At 43.3% G+C, this 17,982-nt stretch overlaps 2 protein-coding genes across 3 annotated transcripts in view; one reads left to right on the top strand and one right to left on the bottom strand.

Annotated features, from left to right (window-relative positions):
* rcc1l (RCC1 like) overlaps positions 1-1,354 on the top strand; it is a 14,106-nt gene extending 12,752 nt beyond the window's left edge. The window contains exons 10-11 of one of the 2 annotated variants that reach the window (XM_053617974.1): positions 190-275; positions 420-1,354. In XM_053617974.1, the coding sequence (XP_053473949.1) occupies positions 190-275; positions 420-497 (164 nt within the window). In that variant the 3' untranslated portion in view covers positions 498-1,354. Of the gene's footprint in view, positions 1-189 lie in introns of both variants that reach the window. The other variant, XM_053617973.1, reaches the window with a different exon arrangement.
* On the bottom strand, positions 1,137-17,982 carry castor2 (cytosolic arginine sensor for mTORC1 subunit 2). Its single transcript, XM_053617976.1, has 9 exons — positions 17,337-17,982; positions 10,932-11,002; positions 10,291-10,484; positions 4,660-4,792; positions 4,396-4,519; positions 3,653-3,763; positions 3,338-3,420; positions 3,059-3,153; positions 1,137-2,749 (listed from the first exon to the last, which is right to left on the bottom strand). Exons 1-9 carry the CDS (start codon positions 17,447-17,449, stop codon positions 2,684-2,686), a joined length of 990 nt encoding a protein of 329 aa, XP_053473951.1. The 5' UTR covers positions 17,450-17,982; the 3' UTR covers positions 1,137-2,683.

Raw genomic sequence — 17,982 nt, 5'->3', positions numbered from 1 at the left:
GGAACGAGTACAAGAAAAACATCTGTGACATTAAAAATCTGGTTGCTGTAAACTCCATTTATTTTCATACTAATTGTATGCAGCTTTTTCTCAGCGTCATATGTTGGAACTAAAATCTGACATCATTCTTCTGATTTATCTTTTGGGATTTTAATGAAGGGTGCCGGTTTGTTTGTTTTTTTTTTTCAGATCGTGGAGAACTTTTCGTCTGGGGCAAGAACGTGCGAGGATGTCTTGGAATCGGGAAACGGGATGACCAGTATTTTCCATGGCGGGTTCGTACGCTGCAGCCCACAAACTTCTCACTTTTGTCATGCTTAAACCTAATACACTACACATGTGCTAGTGGAGAATGATTTGAAACTTCTCAAGAAAGGCTGTAAATGTTTCTCAAGATGACCCATGCAGGATTTTTGCAGGTGACCGTACCGGGTCATGTGGTGGACGTCGCGTGTGGCGTGGATCATATGGTGGCGCTGGTCAAGTCGATCATATGAGCTCAAGATGTATTGGACATCAAACTGCTTCCTTTGCTGACACCACAGAGCTCTAAGTTGAGGGCTGAAGCTTGAAGGTGTGTGCATCTACATTTCTTACCATGCACTCAAGCAAGAAAAAAAAAAAAAACGTTTACTTAATGCGACTAGGACACACAACACGTCGTGGATATGAAAAACTGACATCTGGAAATCCATGCACATTCAGTAAGTGACTATTAATACCAGGCCCTCATCTGTGACGTTAAGCTGCATGCACAGGAGCATCTCCTACCCTGTGATCCAAAACCAAGATCCATAAATGCAATGTGATGTGACTGACCCAACATCTGTTTCACTTGGCTTCATTGTACAATGATTCAAATCTGTTCTGTAATAAACTTTTCTTAACATCATTAAATGTAATTGGGAAGCAGAGGATCATGCGATCACTCCCATGTTCTTGATGGGTTGCCGGGTTGTAGTCAATTAAGGTAAAAAAAAAAAACCCAGCATGAGACAAATCTTGCAGCTGGCTGGCACTCCTTCATTTCTATGGCAACTCCATGGAAATTAAATATAAAAGCTCGAGCACGGGGACGTGGAAAAGCAGGCCAGGACAATTCATCACAGAAACACTACACGATGGAAAAAAAAATATATTGTTTTCATTTCTTTAATGGTCAGAGAAGAAATAGGTCACCCTTTTATTTTTAACACTGATAAATACATGGGTTCTGCTAATCAGATCTAACAGGGGGGGAAAAAGAAGAAAGGAAAAAGCTCGCGAAGGGGGAAAAACCCCATCCATTCGTGCGTTAAGACCAACAAATGTGACCCTTTTAAAAAAAAAAAAAAAGAGATTCCTTCCAAGGAGCGATTATTCTTCCCCACTTTTTTTTTCACATCAGTAAGAACAGTAAGATCTTTAGGAAAGACCTTAAATAAAGTGCAGACTGGGGTGAGAGAGTTGAAGGCCTAAACTAACGCCAGTGTCCTTTAACACTTAGACCCCCAATTAACATTCAATGAAGGACTGTAATTCCTTACGTCTTGTCTTTTGAAAAATGCTGAAAGGTAAAAACTTAGTAAAGAAGCTAAAGTATTGCGTGCCATTTCTCTCTTTTCAGTTATAAAGCAAGACAGCTTCACATGTGAAAAAGGGGAAGAAAATGTCCAAAAAAAATAGTGTACAGTAAATTGCAATCCATTCTGTAGTTTTTCGGTTGAAATAAAATTTTTTTTTAAAAAAGTGAGAGCGACTAAATCCCCCAACCAACTCTATTCAGAAAAGAAAGAACAAGAGCCGGATCAGTTGTGATGTGTTTGATTCCAATCTGATAAATCTCCACCCCTCCCACCGGACTGACGCCGCCTCGGAGCTGGAGCACAGAAACCCATTGATTGTAGTTTGGATACAAGAAAAACAACAACTTATTCATAACTTGAAGACGAGAACACAGGCTTTAGGTGAAACGGGGGCAAACGAAAAACAAAACCAGTTTCACAAACAGATGACAAAAGCTTTCTAAGAAATTAAACTTGTGTTCGAGCCATATCGTTATTTAAAACAGTCGCTTTTCAAATTGCACGCCAAAAACCAAAAAAAAAAAAAAAACCCCACACACTCAGGGAGTCAGTTTAGGCCTAAAGTGACTTGGCACGGTACGAGAGAAGGGATGAGCAACGAAACGGACGTTTAAACAAACATTTGTGGTGTACATTCTTGGCCTTCTATTAAAGAGGACCAGTTACTAATACATTGTGGTTATTTGCAATGAATCAGGGGGAAAAAAAAAAAAAAAAAGATATCCCAGCCCACGTCTCAGTAAGCCTTGTTGTCATGGTGAACTGGGGTCTGGAGAAAGTAAGGTATAAGGCAGAAGGGAAGAAAGGAGAAAAATCTAACACTGCAGTCACACTAGCTGAGGGTCCCTGTAGAAAAGGATGCACTCTGGGCCAGGAGGCTGAGGGACAGGTATTGGCACAGTCAGTCTAATGAAAGTGGGAGAGTGCAACTAAAGCAACCCAGCTGGCTCTCTATCTCTCTCTCTCAAACACACACACACACACACACACACACACACACACACACACACACACCTTTCATTCTCATCCGCCCCCCTCCCAACAGCAGTCCTCAAAAAGCTCTTGGCACTTTTGAAAATGATAATCTAGCAGGGACTCGGAGAGGCTCATGTCCGATCTCACTGTCCTGTGCTCTCATTGGTCCTCAAGGCTCCGATCACACTCTGGATGTTCTCCTCTGGAACCTGTGGGAAATCAAAATGGCTAACTTTAGACAGTTCCTTTTCAATTAACTATGGTCTTTATTTTTTTTTTTACTGGGGGGTAGGGGGATTCTTTCAATTTGTCATTTGATAATTCCCATCCAGATGACAGATACCAACTGGGCAGGGTGTGAAGGCTAACACATGGCTAACATCAGCCAACCAAACTTTTCAAACTGCTGTTCATGCTGAGTCACAGGGTAGTGTAACACACTCAGAGGAAAGTGCTATCTGCCTTCCAAAAAAAAAAAAAAAAAAAAAAAAGGAATTAAAAAAAACCCCCGGACTTACCAGAGCATGGTCAAACTTGAAGGTGCTGATGTAGTAGGCTGGAATGTCAGCTGTCGCCAAAGGTTCCGATATTTGGGCCACAATCCCACATTCATCTGATGAGCAGACCAAAAAAAAAATAAAACCCAACAACAACTCATGTGGTTTGCATTTGCTATTAAAAAATAAATAAATAAATAAAAATCAGCTTTATATTTAGTCAGGGTTTTTCAGCAGGTCAAAGAAATTGGGGCTTTAGCAGAGTTGCTGACAGGTTTGCAGTTGCGTCTTAAAACTCACCAAATCCTAAAGGCTGTCCTCCTATGCGAACCATTTTCCAAAGCTCTCCCGAAGCACTGGTAAAGAGGACATTGTTGGGGAACCTAGCAAAATATAAACTGGATGTCAGCACCAGATATGTAACTGTTCCCCCATGAATAAAAACTTGATACTCGTTCGTCAAACCACTTTTGTTCTTGGACGACTCGTGATTCAATCAAGGCCGTTTTCACATTCCAGTGCAATCAATCAATCAAACCTCTCTCTAGTGACGACACACACACCTCTGTCCACCTTTACTATGAATAATAGTGAATAATGGAAGACAGGCCTAACCTTCGAGTAGTCTGCTCATCCATAACCAGGGAGATGTAGCCCTCGATCAGGGAGAAGGAGAAGAAGCGGATGTGTCCCGAATCCTCATTCTGTGCTCCTGCCTCCTTCCCTCTGTCATGAACAAAAGCACGGCAGGGAATCTCAATATTACGCAACAGACACCCAGTCTAAAGCAAAACATGCTTTTCTTACGGCAGAGCAGTAAGGTCAGGAGTTCAGCAAAATACTCAAATGAGACATGTACCAGAAAAGCAACTCTGCTGAGTGCTTCACTCTCTAATAAGTGTAGTAATGCAAGTACGGGCTGTCTTCAATGCTGAGTGCTTATATGTCTGTCATCAGGACTGACTAGGGCTTACACCGTACAGTCTGCAATTAATTTGGCAGCGACGGGGTTGTTGCGCTGGCTGTGTAATCAAACGCAGTGGACTTGAAATGACGGTGAGAATGAGGTCAAAGTGCAGAATGTCAGCTTTAATTTGATTTACATCTCGATCGGATCAACCATATTGGAATTATAGCCATTTACTTAGACGCTGCACTATGAGCAAGTGTGCTAATCAGTGGGAATAATTATACTCTTATATACATATTCTCCAAAGGCAATATGGGTACAGTGAGGTTGTCTCCTCCCCCCAGTCTTACTACACTCCTTCAGAGTGCCGCTCATCTATCTGCTCTCCTATCAGGCTAGCAGATGGCTCTCAGGGTTGGCCATATGTGAGAGAAGGCAAGGCGCTTACCCTCCTGAGTAGAACATGACGTCCATGAGCAAGGTGGCCACAGAGGGCAGTGTGTCTGGGTCCAGACTTGTCACGCAGAACATGTTACTGGGACTGGAGAGAGGGTGAATGATGGGACGTGGGACTGAGAGAGAGGGAGACAGAGAGAAAGAGATGAAAGATGGATGGAAAATGCTATCCAGGCATGCATAGGTTATCAGAGAGCCAAATGGGGGCTTGACACTCATGTCAACTGATGCCCCGTGCATGTAAAAAACGTCTTACCGAGTTTAGGTTTGACGAAACCGTTGGTGACTCCCGAGCAGTTGGCGGCTACCGTCTCTCCATTGATCACCCTGAGGAGGGTGAACTCGGAGGACAGCGTGTGCATGACCATGGGGAGATCCCTCTCTCGGACCTGGACGCAGAGAACCAAACGCAAGAGAGATGTGCTTTAGAAAGTCCAAAGAGGATTGACATGGTATTAATTGTAATTAACTGTAATTAAACATCATATTTGAGAGAGAGAGAAACAAGAGGTTGGGTTACTGATTACACATCTTAATCCCTAGGATCCCATGTTCTACTCAGTTCTATTCAACTCAACAGCTTTCAAATGTTTTAAATACAAGGTGACCGAATCTATTTGTTTGGATTGTACTTGCACTCCTTTGCATATCAACATTGCTTGATAGTGTACAAATGCCTGCATCATCACTCTTAAATAAGCAAAACGTAGCCGGATAGCTGCCAACATGGATATTCATTCATTCATTCATTTATTTCTGTAACTGGTTTATCCTGGGCAGGGTCATGGATGGGACCCCAGTGCATCAAAGGCACCATGCGCACACACTTTCACACCTAGGGGCACTTAGAATCACCAAACCATCTACAATCATGTTTTTAGGCGATGGGAGGAAACCAGAGAAATCAAAGGAAACCAACACTACTCCGGGAGAACTTTGTCAATTACGTTTTACATAACATCGGTGCGAGTGAGTGGCAATAGAGCGTAGCGCGGTCACCTTAAGGCCACCACATGGCAACTCTCTGGCAACCGAAAGGACATAACTGTGGAGAAAATGAACTTCTGAAGATGTATGGAGGCTTCACTCTCTGTGTTGCACAAATGGCAGGTGGTCGAACGTAGCGGGTGAACACACAAGCCTGTGGTTGGCGCATTAACACTGCCAACCGTAAGCTTGCCAAGATGTTTCAGCGTCTCATAACCCTCGTGAATTTTGCTTCACCGAAGTCTTTACACCCTGTCCAGGGTGTACCCCACCTTGTGCCCGATGCTCCCTGCGATAGGCTCCAGGTTTCCCCGTGACCCGGAAGGAAGGATAAGCGGTATAGAAGATGGATGGATGGATGGATAGAGTCTTTACACTTCCAGGTTTCATCCTGAGCTCGAGTTTCACATTTACCTCTGACACATTTATCCAAAGCGATTACTTGAGGGTTAAGGGCCTTGCTCAAGAGCCCAAAAGTGGCAGCTTGGTAGTGCTGGGATTTGAACACATGACCTTCCACTGGGAAGCCCAACGCCTGAACCACTGATTTACAACTGACGTTCATATGTTCTCTTCAAGTCTCTGTGGGTTTTTCCAGGTTCTCTGGTTTCCAAATAAATTGGAATTTAGGTGTGAATGTGTGTGTGTGCACGGTGCCCTGAGATAGTCTGGCATTCTCTTCCAGGATGTATCCCTGCCTTGCACCCAGTGCTCCGGATCCCCTGCGACCCTGACCTATATAAAGGCCATACTGAAGATGAGTGAACGAACATCGATGGCTAGTGATGGTTCTCAATACATTTACTGCAAAAAAAAAAAAAAAGAAAAAGACAATCGAGTTCAATTTTGCTGATACTACACTTGGGCAAGGTCCTGTCCCAAGACAGAAGTTCCACCTGCTCTTATACTGGTTTTCGTCCATGTTGTTCCTGTTGCAAATGACAAGAATCTCCACACATGGCATGATCTGAATTAACAAATTTGCGCAGCACATGAGGGCACCAAACCCGGGACTCAGAGCCATTAATTAAACCAAGATAAAAAGGATGCTAGCGTGGCTAACAATGAACTATGCTAGTGGTGCTAGCTGTCCCTCACTGTTTACCGCAAAACACGTTATATCATACGTTTACACCCTACAATCATTTGCTTAAAAAACAAAACAAAGCAATCATTACTGGGATAGGAGGCCAAAGTGTAGACTGACTGAATATTTTTTTAATTACTAAACAGCTACAAAATAAAAAAAAAGCACAAACACTTGGCACAAAAAGACACTCAATAGTCCCTACACTATGTTTAAAGGATTAGTTACACTGCTTTGACACAATTAGGTTCCTTGCTATGTTTCTACCAGTGTGCCTGTAATCTGAGCCTCAGCTGTCAATGTAGTCACCACCTTCGTATCAAGCATTCTGTGGAGTTACTAAACTTGACTGCGTAGTGAATTTCCAGTGAAGAGCGTCCCTGTTAAGGAAATAAGTGTCCACTCGCCAGGCCTGTGTAACCGAGAAAAAAAACCAAACAAATCACACGCATTTGCATTTCAAACAGCGTCAACTCCCAAATGCATTACCGAGAAAAGAAGAAAAACACACACAAGGATGTCTTGAGCAAACAGTTGGACTGAAATTCAATCATGTCCTACAGAGCCCATGTTAAACAGACTCTAGGCAGGGGAGGGAAGAAAAAAAAAAACAAAAAAAACCCAACATATCAAGGGCAACCCCTGTGGATCTCCTTTCTGTACGGGCTGTTTTATCAACATAGGAAAAGCAATACAATATCCCCGACAGCTACATCTGACTATCATTAACTTGTGAAAATCAAATATTTCCAAAAGAGAAAAATAGTCACCCTGAACCATTTTTTTTTTTTTCCATTTTGAAATACAAAGCCTCACAAGAGAGATTATAGTTCTACATGCAATAGAAAACTAGGCCAGGCCTGGGCTGCAGAAATATATAAACAAATAAAACAAGTGAGAAACATGGGCGTCAGATTTGTCTCCCGGCCCAGATGAGTCAGATAAAGGGGTTCACTTCGGCCAAGCTCCCGAAGCTAGGACAGGCCCTGCTATTTATAAAACGCACACATACACACACACACACACACACACACACACCAGGGTGAGGAGGAGGAGGAGAAGCAAAGGGGATCTGCACCAGCCCGAGTCAGAGAGGTGGAACGACAACCCCCCTAACCCCTCTTTCTTTTAACAACCTTTCATTGCCCCCTCCCCCAAAAAGGCTGCAGCCAGGAGAGTGTTCCGGTGAATTCCAGCAAGAGGCCACACTGATCCTCTTTACATAACCACCTCCAGATTACCATTGGCTTCGCCTTTTTTATTTTCATAAACAGGTCCTGGAGAGCATGTGGGCTGTGGAGGAGGGGGGGCATAGAAGGCGAGAGAAAGGAGAGAGAGAGAGAGAGAGAGAGAGAGAGAGAGAAAGAAAATGTAGCTGATAAGTGTATGTGTGTGTGTTCGTGCAGGGAAAGGAGATTCACACAGTCGCTACACACAAAGAGAAAAATGTGCTGAGACGACAAGCACGAGCAGTTGTCCTAGTGGACAAGTCTGTGCGTCTTGCTTTTTCTATTCTCCTAGCTCAATGGGCAGTTGTTCTTTCTTCAACAATAATATAAATTCTAGCTGAGACGGCAGCATATTTTCCCATGTAATGTGCTTAAATTACAGATTTCATATGCAAGGTAGGAAAAGCCTGCTTATTTTTTCGTAAAGGGATTGAAGAAAATACATCCCAGGACTCAAGACATACCGCGTCTCAAACAGCGCACTTCGCCCCTAACTTCAGGCTGAGTAATGCGATGCGGTGTTCACGTTGCGAAATAAGTGTACCATCACTATCACAATGAAAGACTGAAATACTACGACTACCAAAAAAAATGAAGCGTTGCACACTTTTGACACCGAGTGACCACAGCCTGCTTGATGTACCTGAAATGACGACATCACCAGAGGACGCTGCGAGTTATTGCGAGCTGAAAGCCTGCTATATCGCGCACTCAAACAAGGAGCAGTGATGTAAAGCAGACATTTTAGGTTTTAAACGTCTCATTTCACTACCCTACATCGCGTACATAAATGTTTGAGGCACACTGATTTGTTTTCTCTCTTCTGACCAAAATCAGACCATAAAGGCCTGGGTAATTAGTTAAATATGTTGTCTTATATGAGGCAGAGTGTAAAAGCTCAGCAGGTCTGCGGCCCTCCAGGTCCGGAGTCTGAAACCCCTTACCCGGGCAATCCGATATTCTAGATGATCAAAACGCTGACCTCTACAACGAAGCGCCTCTTTGCGTTCCCCTGTGTGCCTTTCAGCCCGGACCAGATGTCTATTCTACTGTGAAATGCACTGAGCAAGCAAAACTGTTAACAGTGAGAATATACAGCCCTGCCTGTTAAATATGCAAGAGTCAAATCTGACAGGCAGATTTGTGTATGCGTTAACTGACGAGTTCGAAATACGTACTCCTAAGAAAACGTGTGTAACTTTTGATGTGGTAATGTTTTCTGCGACGAGACAACCATTTATTTAACATTTGTGGAAGGAGTCTCCAGTTTCAGCACTTGGTAATAGTCAGATTTAAAGCTCTAACTTGGTAACATGACAAGCTACTTAATATTACCTTCAAGACAAAGAGAGAGAGAGAGAGAGAGAGGAAAAAAAAAAGCAAACGACTGTTTATAGCTGTAATACTGAAACTGAACTTGTTTGGCAGACGTTCCACGACATTAAACGCAACTATAAACGGATAAAAATGACATCTCGTCCTTTAATAAATACTAAGTCGTTCTCCTCGGCAAACTGTTGTGGTATAAGAGGAATAAAACACTTTGGGGTGGTAACGGTAACAATAAATTACCCCACTGCTGATTAGTTTCCTCTAACACAGGGGTGTCCAATCTTATCCGGAAAGGGCCGGTGTGGGTGCAGGTTTTCATTCCAACCAATCAAAAGCCACACCTGAGTCTATTCAAAGCCAAAATCAACTGATTAAACAGGTGGAATCAGGTGTGGCTCCTGTTTGTTTGGAATGAAAACCTGCACCCACACGGCCCTTTGCGGATAAGATTGGACGCCCCTGATCTACCAGCATGCCCTTTGTGTTATATTTCTTACTTATTATATTATTCAGATTTAAATTACACTAGGAAAACACCATAAACAAATATTTAATAAAAAGAACTGTTCCATAATATCCACTTTAAACAGTGTCAAAGTTATTTCTGGCTGGAAGAACATGAAGCCTCGGCAGCCCTGCATTCCAATAAATGACCCCCCCCCCCGTTTGTAAAAGACTGTAACCGGCAGAGATCATAGCGATAACAACAGTAATTAATAAACCATAGCTCGGCTTTGTCTACGTCTTGCTGCCTCATAACGAGATAGCTACATGAGTTATCGGTTGTTAATGTCAAAAGTGCATATTTTCTGCTGCCAGTTTTGTCCTGTCTGGTTACTAAGCTGAAACACCGGATTACAGGACATGTATGAAAAGAAAAGATTAATGTAAAAATCTATTTTCAGATAGATACTCCTGAAAATTTAACTGCTTTCTTTGCAAATTCGAGCGTGACTCAATGCCTTCCTGCCTTCGAATACAGCTTGTGTAGGCAGCATTTTCCACTTTTCAGAATAGCTGGCCACGTGAAACCCGACTTCACCGAGACCTCTGGTACGCTAACTAGCCAGCTGAAATAAAGGCATAAAGTTTGGGCTCCTGAAGTCAACGGCATTGTTGCATCCAAAAGGAACCTAACTTTAAACTTGACTGCAGCTCATAAAACATTAGAACAATGGCAAAGATAGATTTGTACGAGTAACTCGTAGCAAACAGCGTAGCTCTGGAATCTCCCAGCAACTTTGCGACTCACCAGAATGAAATCCGTTTGGTAGGTGGACAGCATGAAGACGGAGATGTTGTGGTCGGCCAGGGGGGCGATGACGGACTTGGCGATTTTGGTGACGCCGATTGGCTGAGAGCTGGTGGCGCTGCCGCCCCCCGACACCACGTTGAGAGCTAACCATGTTGCATCCGCTACGCTGAGATACTCCGACTCGGGCAGTTCTGAAAGAGAGGCAGAGGAGTCACTGAAGTGTTGCAGAGGAGTTTAATACCTTTTAACCTTTTGAATGAATGAGGTCAATAAACCACCTAGAAGTACCGCACAGGAAATTATGGCTTTGTTCATCTCCACACCAGTGAACAGCATTTTGTATTAGATGTGGGTCATAACCTTTTTCATCGTCAATGCTGGTAGAATACCTGCACCTGCTTCACGACCCACAGCCTCCGGTATCCATGGTGACGCTGGCAGCCCGGGTGTAATGACACACATTCACTCAGTCAACCACAAAACCAAACGGGCCGACAGCTTGGTCTCGGTTAACCCGTAATGGAAGCGAAGTGGCTGATGAAGCAATATGTGGTCAAACATTGCCAGTGTGTCGGGATGGGGGAAGCATGAGTGATCTTTCGTTTCTGCCCGTGAAGCTCGAGAACCTCTAAACATACCTTTAAAGCCGTCTTCGTCGACTATGATGGTGTAATCCTCGGGGGTTTCGGTTAAACTGAAGAACTTGCATCTGTAGAGGAGGAAAGGGAGATGAATGTATAGAGATGTTGTTTATATTTGGACGCACGTCAAGTACAGAATTTCTGAAATGCAATTCCAATTTTCGGGAACAGCACGATGGTGTGGTGAACCACAAACAAACACAAACTCACAAAACACACACAAGAAAACTTGCTGAGCATGACGAAGAGGCTCAAAGAGCTCCCAAGCTGTTATGAGAAAGCTGAGCTACACGACTTTCAGAATCCCCGAATCGTTGACCCGCTCTCGCACTACATGACTGTAATCGCTTGCGATCATTCGTTTGGTGGCCAAAAGGTTTGTGCATGGATACTACAGAAAACTCGTACACACTACTCAATCTTTGATAGGAGACAAGAGTGCCGGATTCCAAAAATCCCCCCTGTATTCTCATAGAAATAAACGTGAAGCAAATACTGGTTGGTGAGCACACCGGCAGCAAGGATTGTCTGTTCTGCAAAGAGAACCGGTTTTAGTTAGTAATAAGTCTGTGACTGGGGAACGGGGGCTAAAAGAGTAGCAGACAGCAGAAACAACACATGCGAACACTTCTCTGTGATAATTACTTGATAATAGCTTTTGTTTAACAACCATGTGGCCATCTCAACGTTTCCTATAGGAGGGAACTAGATCTGTGGAGTTCTATAAGTATCTACTATAGTCACATAGTCAAAACACAAAAATTCAAATAAGAAATGTTACTGCATTAACTGTGAAGTCTCTTTTGACAGAAAAAATAGAACAGTATTTGAATACGTTTACCGCATGACTCGGCCTATGCAAACAGAACCCATCGCACGCACACTTACACACACGTCAGGGTACCAGGCACCCTTTTTATGCCACTCGTAAAACCAGACCCAAGATCCAGGGTGAGGGGAGCACCCTTTTATTTATGGCCTTTCAAATCAGTCCCCCATATTCTTTTCCTCCTCGGTAGGGGGTGGGGGTGTACCAGGTTTGTTGATTCTGGAGAGCAGAATCTTATCTGATGCTGCCAAAATAGGGCAGAATTTCTCAAAGGGGTTTTGTTAGCTGTTGGGAAGCTCTCAGGGCACACGACCAAGGCTTTTCCAAATCGCCCGAGGGGAAGCATTGTGTTGAGGCCAGGTGTTTACAGTCTAGTTGAGTAATTCTGCACGAATACGGCCGCTTATGCATAAACCGCATTACTCAACGTTCAAGCCGCTACAGGCGAGTAAGAGAGAGGCAGTGAACCTGCCGGCCATTAAATCAGACAACTGGAGCAACAAAGCTTTTCCTTTGTGACTCGCATGCTTGACAACATGCTGTTGACCGAAATACAGTTTCAAATGATGATCCAAAACCTAATTCAACAGGCTTATTTCATTCGCTGCCTTAAAGGTAGAAGCCAAATTCATGACATCAACGACTTGCAAATTCATTTCTAAAATGAGCAGGTGATCGTCCAAGATTTAGGGTTTTAAGAAAGGGACCTGGAACTGCATCTCAGTTGTTGGTCAAATCCACCATATTGCAGTGCATTGTGGGTGTGTATGCACAACTCCAGAACCACAAGGCACAAAATCGAACAGTGCTTCAGTGTTGTGTATGAATAGATTGGGCTCTTTTTCTTTCGCCTTACACGTCGTCCCCGGTGACACAGCTGAATTTCCCCTTTTGACGACGCCAGCTAAAAAAGAGTGAGGCAGCAAACTGCGGGAGAGCCCTCAACGGCATTCTGAACAGTAAGCGACTTTCGCCACACATGGGCCTCACACACTGGACTGTCACGGCTCGCATTCGACACCACCGCGAGACACTTCGCAGAGAACACTGAAAGCAAACAAACAAGCAAACACACACCATCTGCCAAAGCAGGTATGTGGAATTATTCCGCCTACTATGCTTTTTAAAACATGCCTGATTTTGTTTTAGAGGTCTCATACAATGGGTTTACATGCATCCGAGGTCAAAAAACACTTTTAATTTTCTCATAATTTACATTGCGGCATCACCTCTTTTTCTCAGGATCACAAATGACTGTTCACTCTAAACTCCTCCTTTCAGAGAGCCTACTCTGCTCTGATTGGTCAGATGTCCCAGTCTGTTGCGACTGGTCTACCGCTTACAGCGTGTGTCGGAAAGGCAAAGCCCACTTCCATGTCTGAATTTCAGCTCAGTTGGTTTTATCTCATCAGTGCGAGTCCGATAGTGATGCATCGGAAGATCAACCCGAGCCACCATCGCAAGCACGGCGAGAACAGGACGTTTCTCAGTGGTCAGTTTATATGTAGTTTGGCAATAACATGAGTTGGCCGGTTAGCAGAGGCTAACAGCTGTGCACTGGCTGTACAACGCAAAACGACGCATTTGGAACACTCGGTAGAAAATATATACCTAGATAATTAATCATACTTACAGGCTGTGATCCAGAGGCGCCAGATGGTCCAAATAAAGTGGGTACAGCCCCGTCTTTAATGAATAATTGTTTCGCAAATCCCACATTGACTTCAGCTGGATTTGAGAAGCAGTCGTCAGTGAAATGGCTCGAATGCAAACGAAGGCCGGAGTTTCAAAAACGAATTCTAACCACTGACGCTTTACATCCTCGTCCTTTGGGAGTCCATGCAAAGTGCATGAAAAAACAACGTCTTCTAGGCGGGAACCTAACTCTCTCAGGATGCAACTTTAGTGTTTGAGGGTGGGTCAAAGTACACGTCGTTCGCGAGCAGCCAATGAAGACCAGAGGCAGGGTTTTTTTTTTTTGGTTACAAACCTAGGTAGGTTAGTACAGGAAGTAAGTCTGGAATTACTGACGACTCGTTTCAGCTGTTCAGAATCGCTTCCTTCTTTTGGGAGTCAATAACTCCGTTTGCCGTGCGCTTTTGATTTTTGAGACTTTGCGGACTTTTCACATTCACAAGCAGCTCTATAACACGCCACACGAAAGGTAACATCTGAAAACGCATAATAGATGCACATTAATAAACAGGAAAAAAGGGCCTTTCAGAGGAAGTTAATGTTATATCATTATATCAAAAAGCTATTCAAAACACAACCCAGAGCCTGTGGCGGCGAGAAAAAAAGAGCTGACACAATAGTCGACTCTGAAGACACACTGTTCACAGCTAGATACAAGACCACAAGCGGCATTTGCTGGCAGAAGGAATTCAAAAACAAGTCTTCCTTCTTGCTCGAGCTTGTTTTTAATAGCCTTTTCCTGTGACAGAAGAGGAACTCGCAAATTTAATACATCGCCTAACGTCTGTTGTCTGTTTCTCAGGCCTAACAGTGTGAAAAGGCTATTATCTTGCATTATATTGTGCAACAGAATTGCACTTCTTGGGGGAAAAAAAATCATTATGTAGCTTTGGCCACATGGGATCCAATTGCTGATAGGACTGACAAACAAAACAAACAAACAAACAGGACAGAGGGCCAAAGTGACATACTATCTAGAAAGACTCTGTGTCTCAATCGCTAATACCTTCAGATAAATACTAAATCTCATCAACACACACACACACACACATACACACACACACACACACATACAGGCTAACTCCAGTTTCCATGGGCCACCTGATAACGTCCAGTCATCAAAATACCAGCAGGCTCGTTCATCGAAGTATGAGATGAGAAAAGATTTTCAGTGCAGAATCCCCCCTCCCCTTTCTGAGAACTTCAGTGTCCAAGGCCTGGTTTAATCTGCATTCAGAAAAGAAAGAAAGAAAGAAAGAAAAACTGGGCCCATTATGCATTAGCTGAGTGACTAACAGGACTCAGCGCTGGGGAGCCTTTAACTCCACCTACGCTCACTTTAAAAGGGCTCATTAGGGCTCCGGCTCACGCCTCGGTAAATCCAGGAGAGGAGATGGCCTCCAGGACCGTGTGTCCGCAAACACAACGAGAAGGCAGTAAACACTACGGATGAACCGAAGCAAGCAGCGAATCGGGTTTAAAGCCTCATAAGCTGAGGGGCACTACATGTTGCTGCGTGCCACTTTGAAATGATGTCCACACTATTAAATGTGTAAATCTATGCTAGGACTGTAGGTGACGTGGAGACGTAATCACAACTCTCGGTACTTCAAGGTTAAACACTCGGCTCTGGTAAAAATGCTGAGGATGGTACTTCAACCGGCACAAATCATATGCCGAGGACATACGTGTCCACAACGTTTGGCACGGTATAGCCTTATAGGAAAATAATCAACAACAGGACGGTGTAATTAAGAATTACGGTTATCTCCACGGCAGGTCTCGAAACATTTTATTCCCCTTATACGACGGCATTTTGTCAATGATTATCAATTTATTTCTTTATTAAAGAACACATTGTACTTATCACTATTTATAGTTGAGGAACCTCCATGAGCCGACTTGGTTCCTGCTATCACTTAAGATACAAACCGGTCGCTTCACCACCAGCATGTCTTTTTTTTCCCAAAATAAAGAGATGGTCACACTAGGCTTTAGCGCTCCACTGACTTCCATTCAAACGCATCTGAAAGCGGCAGACCGGAAGCGCAGGCCCAGGCGTAGACCTTTCGCACTATGCCGTGTGATGAAAGCTCAAATCTGGTGAACTCTGACCTGCGTAATCGTGTCACGTGAAGACGTGTGACCAACAGATGACCGCGAAAAGAAATTCAAAAATGGAAGCGCTAATTTTAGCAGTATCGAGCTATCCTGTACTTTACGACACAGCTTGCAACTTTGCTAAATTACCGCCGATTTTTGTCAGGTTTGGGCCGTCGTGTGACGTCGTTACAATGCGCATTCGGCCAAAGCCCTCTTCGATTCACGTGCGACGAACACGAGTACAGCTAAAAGCGCTCGCTCATTTACCAACAAACATCACTGAGGAACAATTCAACCAAATCAAATCGTTTCCTGAAAAAAAAAAAAAGGACAAAAAAAACTGCAGGAAAACATGCAGGAAAAACCAAGCATTTTTGGCTGTAACTTATTAGTCCGTATAAGTCCGAGAGCAGAGCCGTCCCTGTGAACGAGCTGTTATTACAGAAACGTACTAGAGTTAAATAGCGCATTACTGTCTCGTCACCAAAGACAAAATTAATCGACAGCTTCAGAATAAAGAATTCAACAAAGCTGTGGTTTAAAAAAAAAAAAAAAAAAGGAATAAAAAAAAAGCAGCACATGACTGACGAACAGAATCCTGGGATCGACTTCGCCGTAAGGCTGTGCGATCTAATCGATATGATATCAACACCATGATAAATGATTTCACGATACACTTTTCTTAAGATATCGTTGGTATACTGATTTCTTTTAAACGTTTTTCATCATTACAAATTAAATGGTGCTGTTGATTTGACGTAATGTATTAAAAATCTGACCCATACTGACCCAAGCCCTACTTCGCCGGTAAAGATGTTACGACGGTTATACGTTTGAAGGCGGAGATTATTCTGGAATCCCAGACGTCGCTCGATAAAACAGGACGACACGTTGACGATAACGGTATCGTGTTGATTATCGCAATATATCGTGCCACTGATTATCGGCACAGACGTTAGGTAGAGGAAAGAAGGAAGGAAGGAGCATCAACCACCTCTAGATTTATTCAAATTACATTTTTTTCCCCCCCTTGTTCTTTTTTTCCACTGCAGTTGTTTACAGCTTTCCGACAGCCATGCAAAGCACTGCAGCAGGAAAGGGGCTTTTATTCCATGGTGCAGGGAATAATGTAGAACTGGTGAAATTTTTAAATGGAGGTTTTACTACGTAATTAGGCGTAGTAAAACCTCAACAGCTACAACGTAGCGGTGATCAAATGAAAGGAAAGGTAAAGGAAATGAAAGCAGCGCTGTTTCGGTGTTATTGGGTTTGTTTGGGGTTTTTTAACGGAGGAAGAAAAACAGCACGAGCTGCATGTCCACACACACACACACCCCTTTAACATCCAACTTCATTAATATGAAAGCGAATAGGGGGAATAATAACAAAACTAAACATAAACAAGTTAACACAATATCCGCTTTAGCGCTTTCGTTGTTTTTTTTTTTGTTTGTTTGTTTTTTTTAGCCCCCGGTTTTAGACTGAATTCTTGTTTTATTCATATTGATAATGTAGTAAGATAGAGAAGTTTTGGGTGAAAGTGTCAAAAATTCTCTCTCTCTCTCTCTATCTCTCTCTCTCACACACACACACACACACACAGAGAGACAGTCAAAGCTAGCTGTTCAGCACTGGCCTAAAGCCTCTCAGGATGCGATTATACAAACCATTTCCATGTCTCTGCACTGACATTCATGTCGACGATGCGCGCGCGCACACACACACACACACACACACACACACACACACACACACACACAAAATGATCCACTCACCTTGTTTTTGAAGGCAGGAAAGCGAGTTTAATTAATCCGTGAGTGCAAATCTGGATACCTTCTTTCGCTATACTGGCTACTTTCAGGCTGTGCTCTAAAATGTGCAGTTCCATCTTTTGCGTCTTCTCATTTGGGGACACAGCTAAAAACAAATAAACGGCTAATTCTACTCCAGAGTGTCCATGTAGGTAGGTATATTTAATTTTTTAATGAAAAAAAAAATTAAAATAATAATAATAAAAAAAATGGGGGTTAAAAAAAGAAGCCGAAAACAATAAATAAATAAATAAATAAATAACTAGAGCTGTAAGCCAAATGGACCGGGTTTACTAAGAACCTTCAAACGAAGCGGAAAAGGAGGGTGGAAAAGGAAAAGTTGTGCACTGCAAAAGGGAAAGAATGGAAGAGAGAGAGAGAGAGATAGGTACAGAGAAGCAAGGGTGAAATTAAAAAAAAAGCAAAGCACAACGAGGTAAAAAAAACGGGAAAGGGAGAAAAGAGAGGACTGTCTGCCTCCCCCCGTGTTTCCACTCCGGCGGGGATTGGAACAGTCCGGCAGCTGGCTACGCTGAAACAAACAACCTGCCACTCAAACGCGAAGGGGGCGGGGCTACGGACTTCATTCGAGCTGCATGAAGGGAATCGT

The sequence above is a fragment of the Ictalurus furcatus genome, chromosome 28 (assembly GCF_023375685.1).
Source record: "Ictalurus furcatus strain D&B chromosome 28, Billie_1.0, whole genome shotgun sequence".
Lineage (NCBI taxonomy): Eukaryota > Metazoa > Chordata > Actinopteri > Siluriformes > Ictaluridae > Ictalurus > Ictalurus furcatus.
Note: the sequence above shows the minus strand (reverse complement) of the source record. Positions and strands in the feature narration are given on the sequence as shown.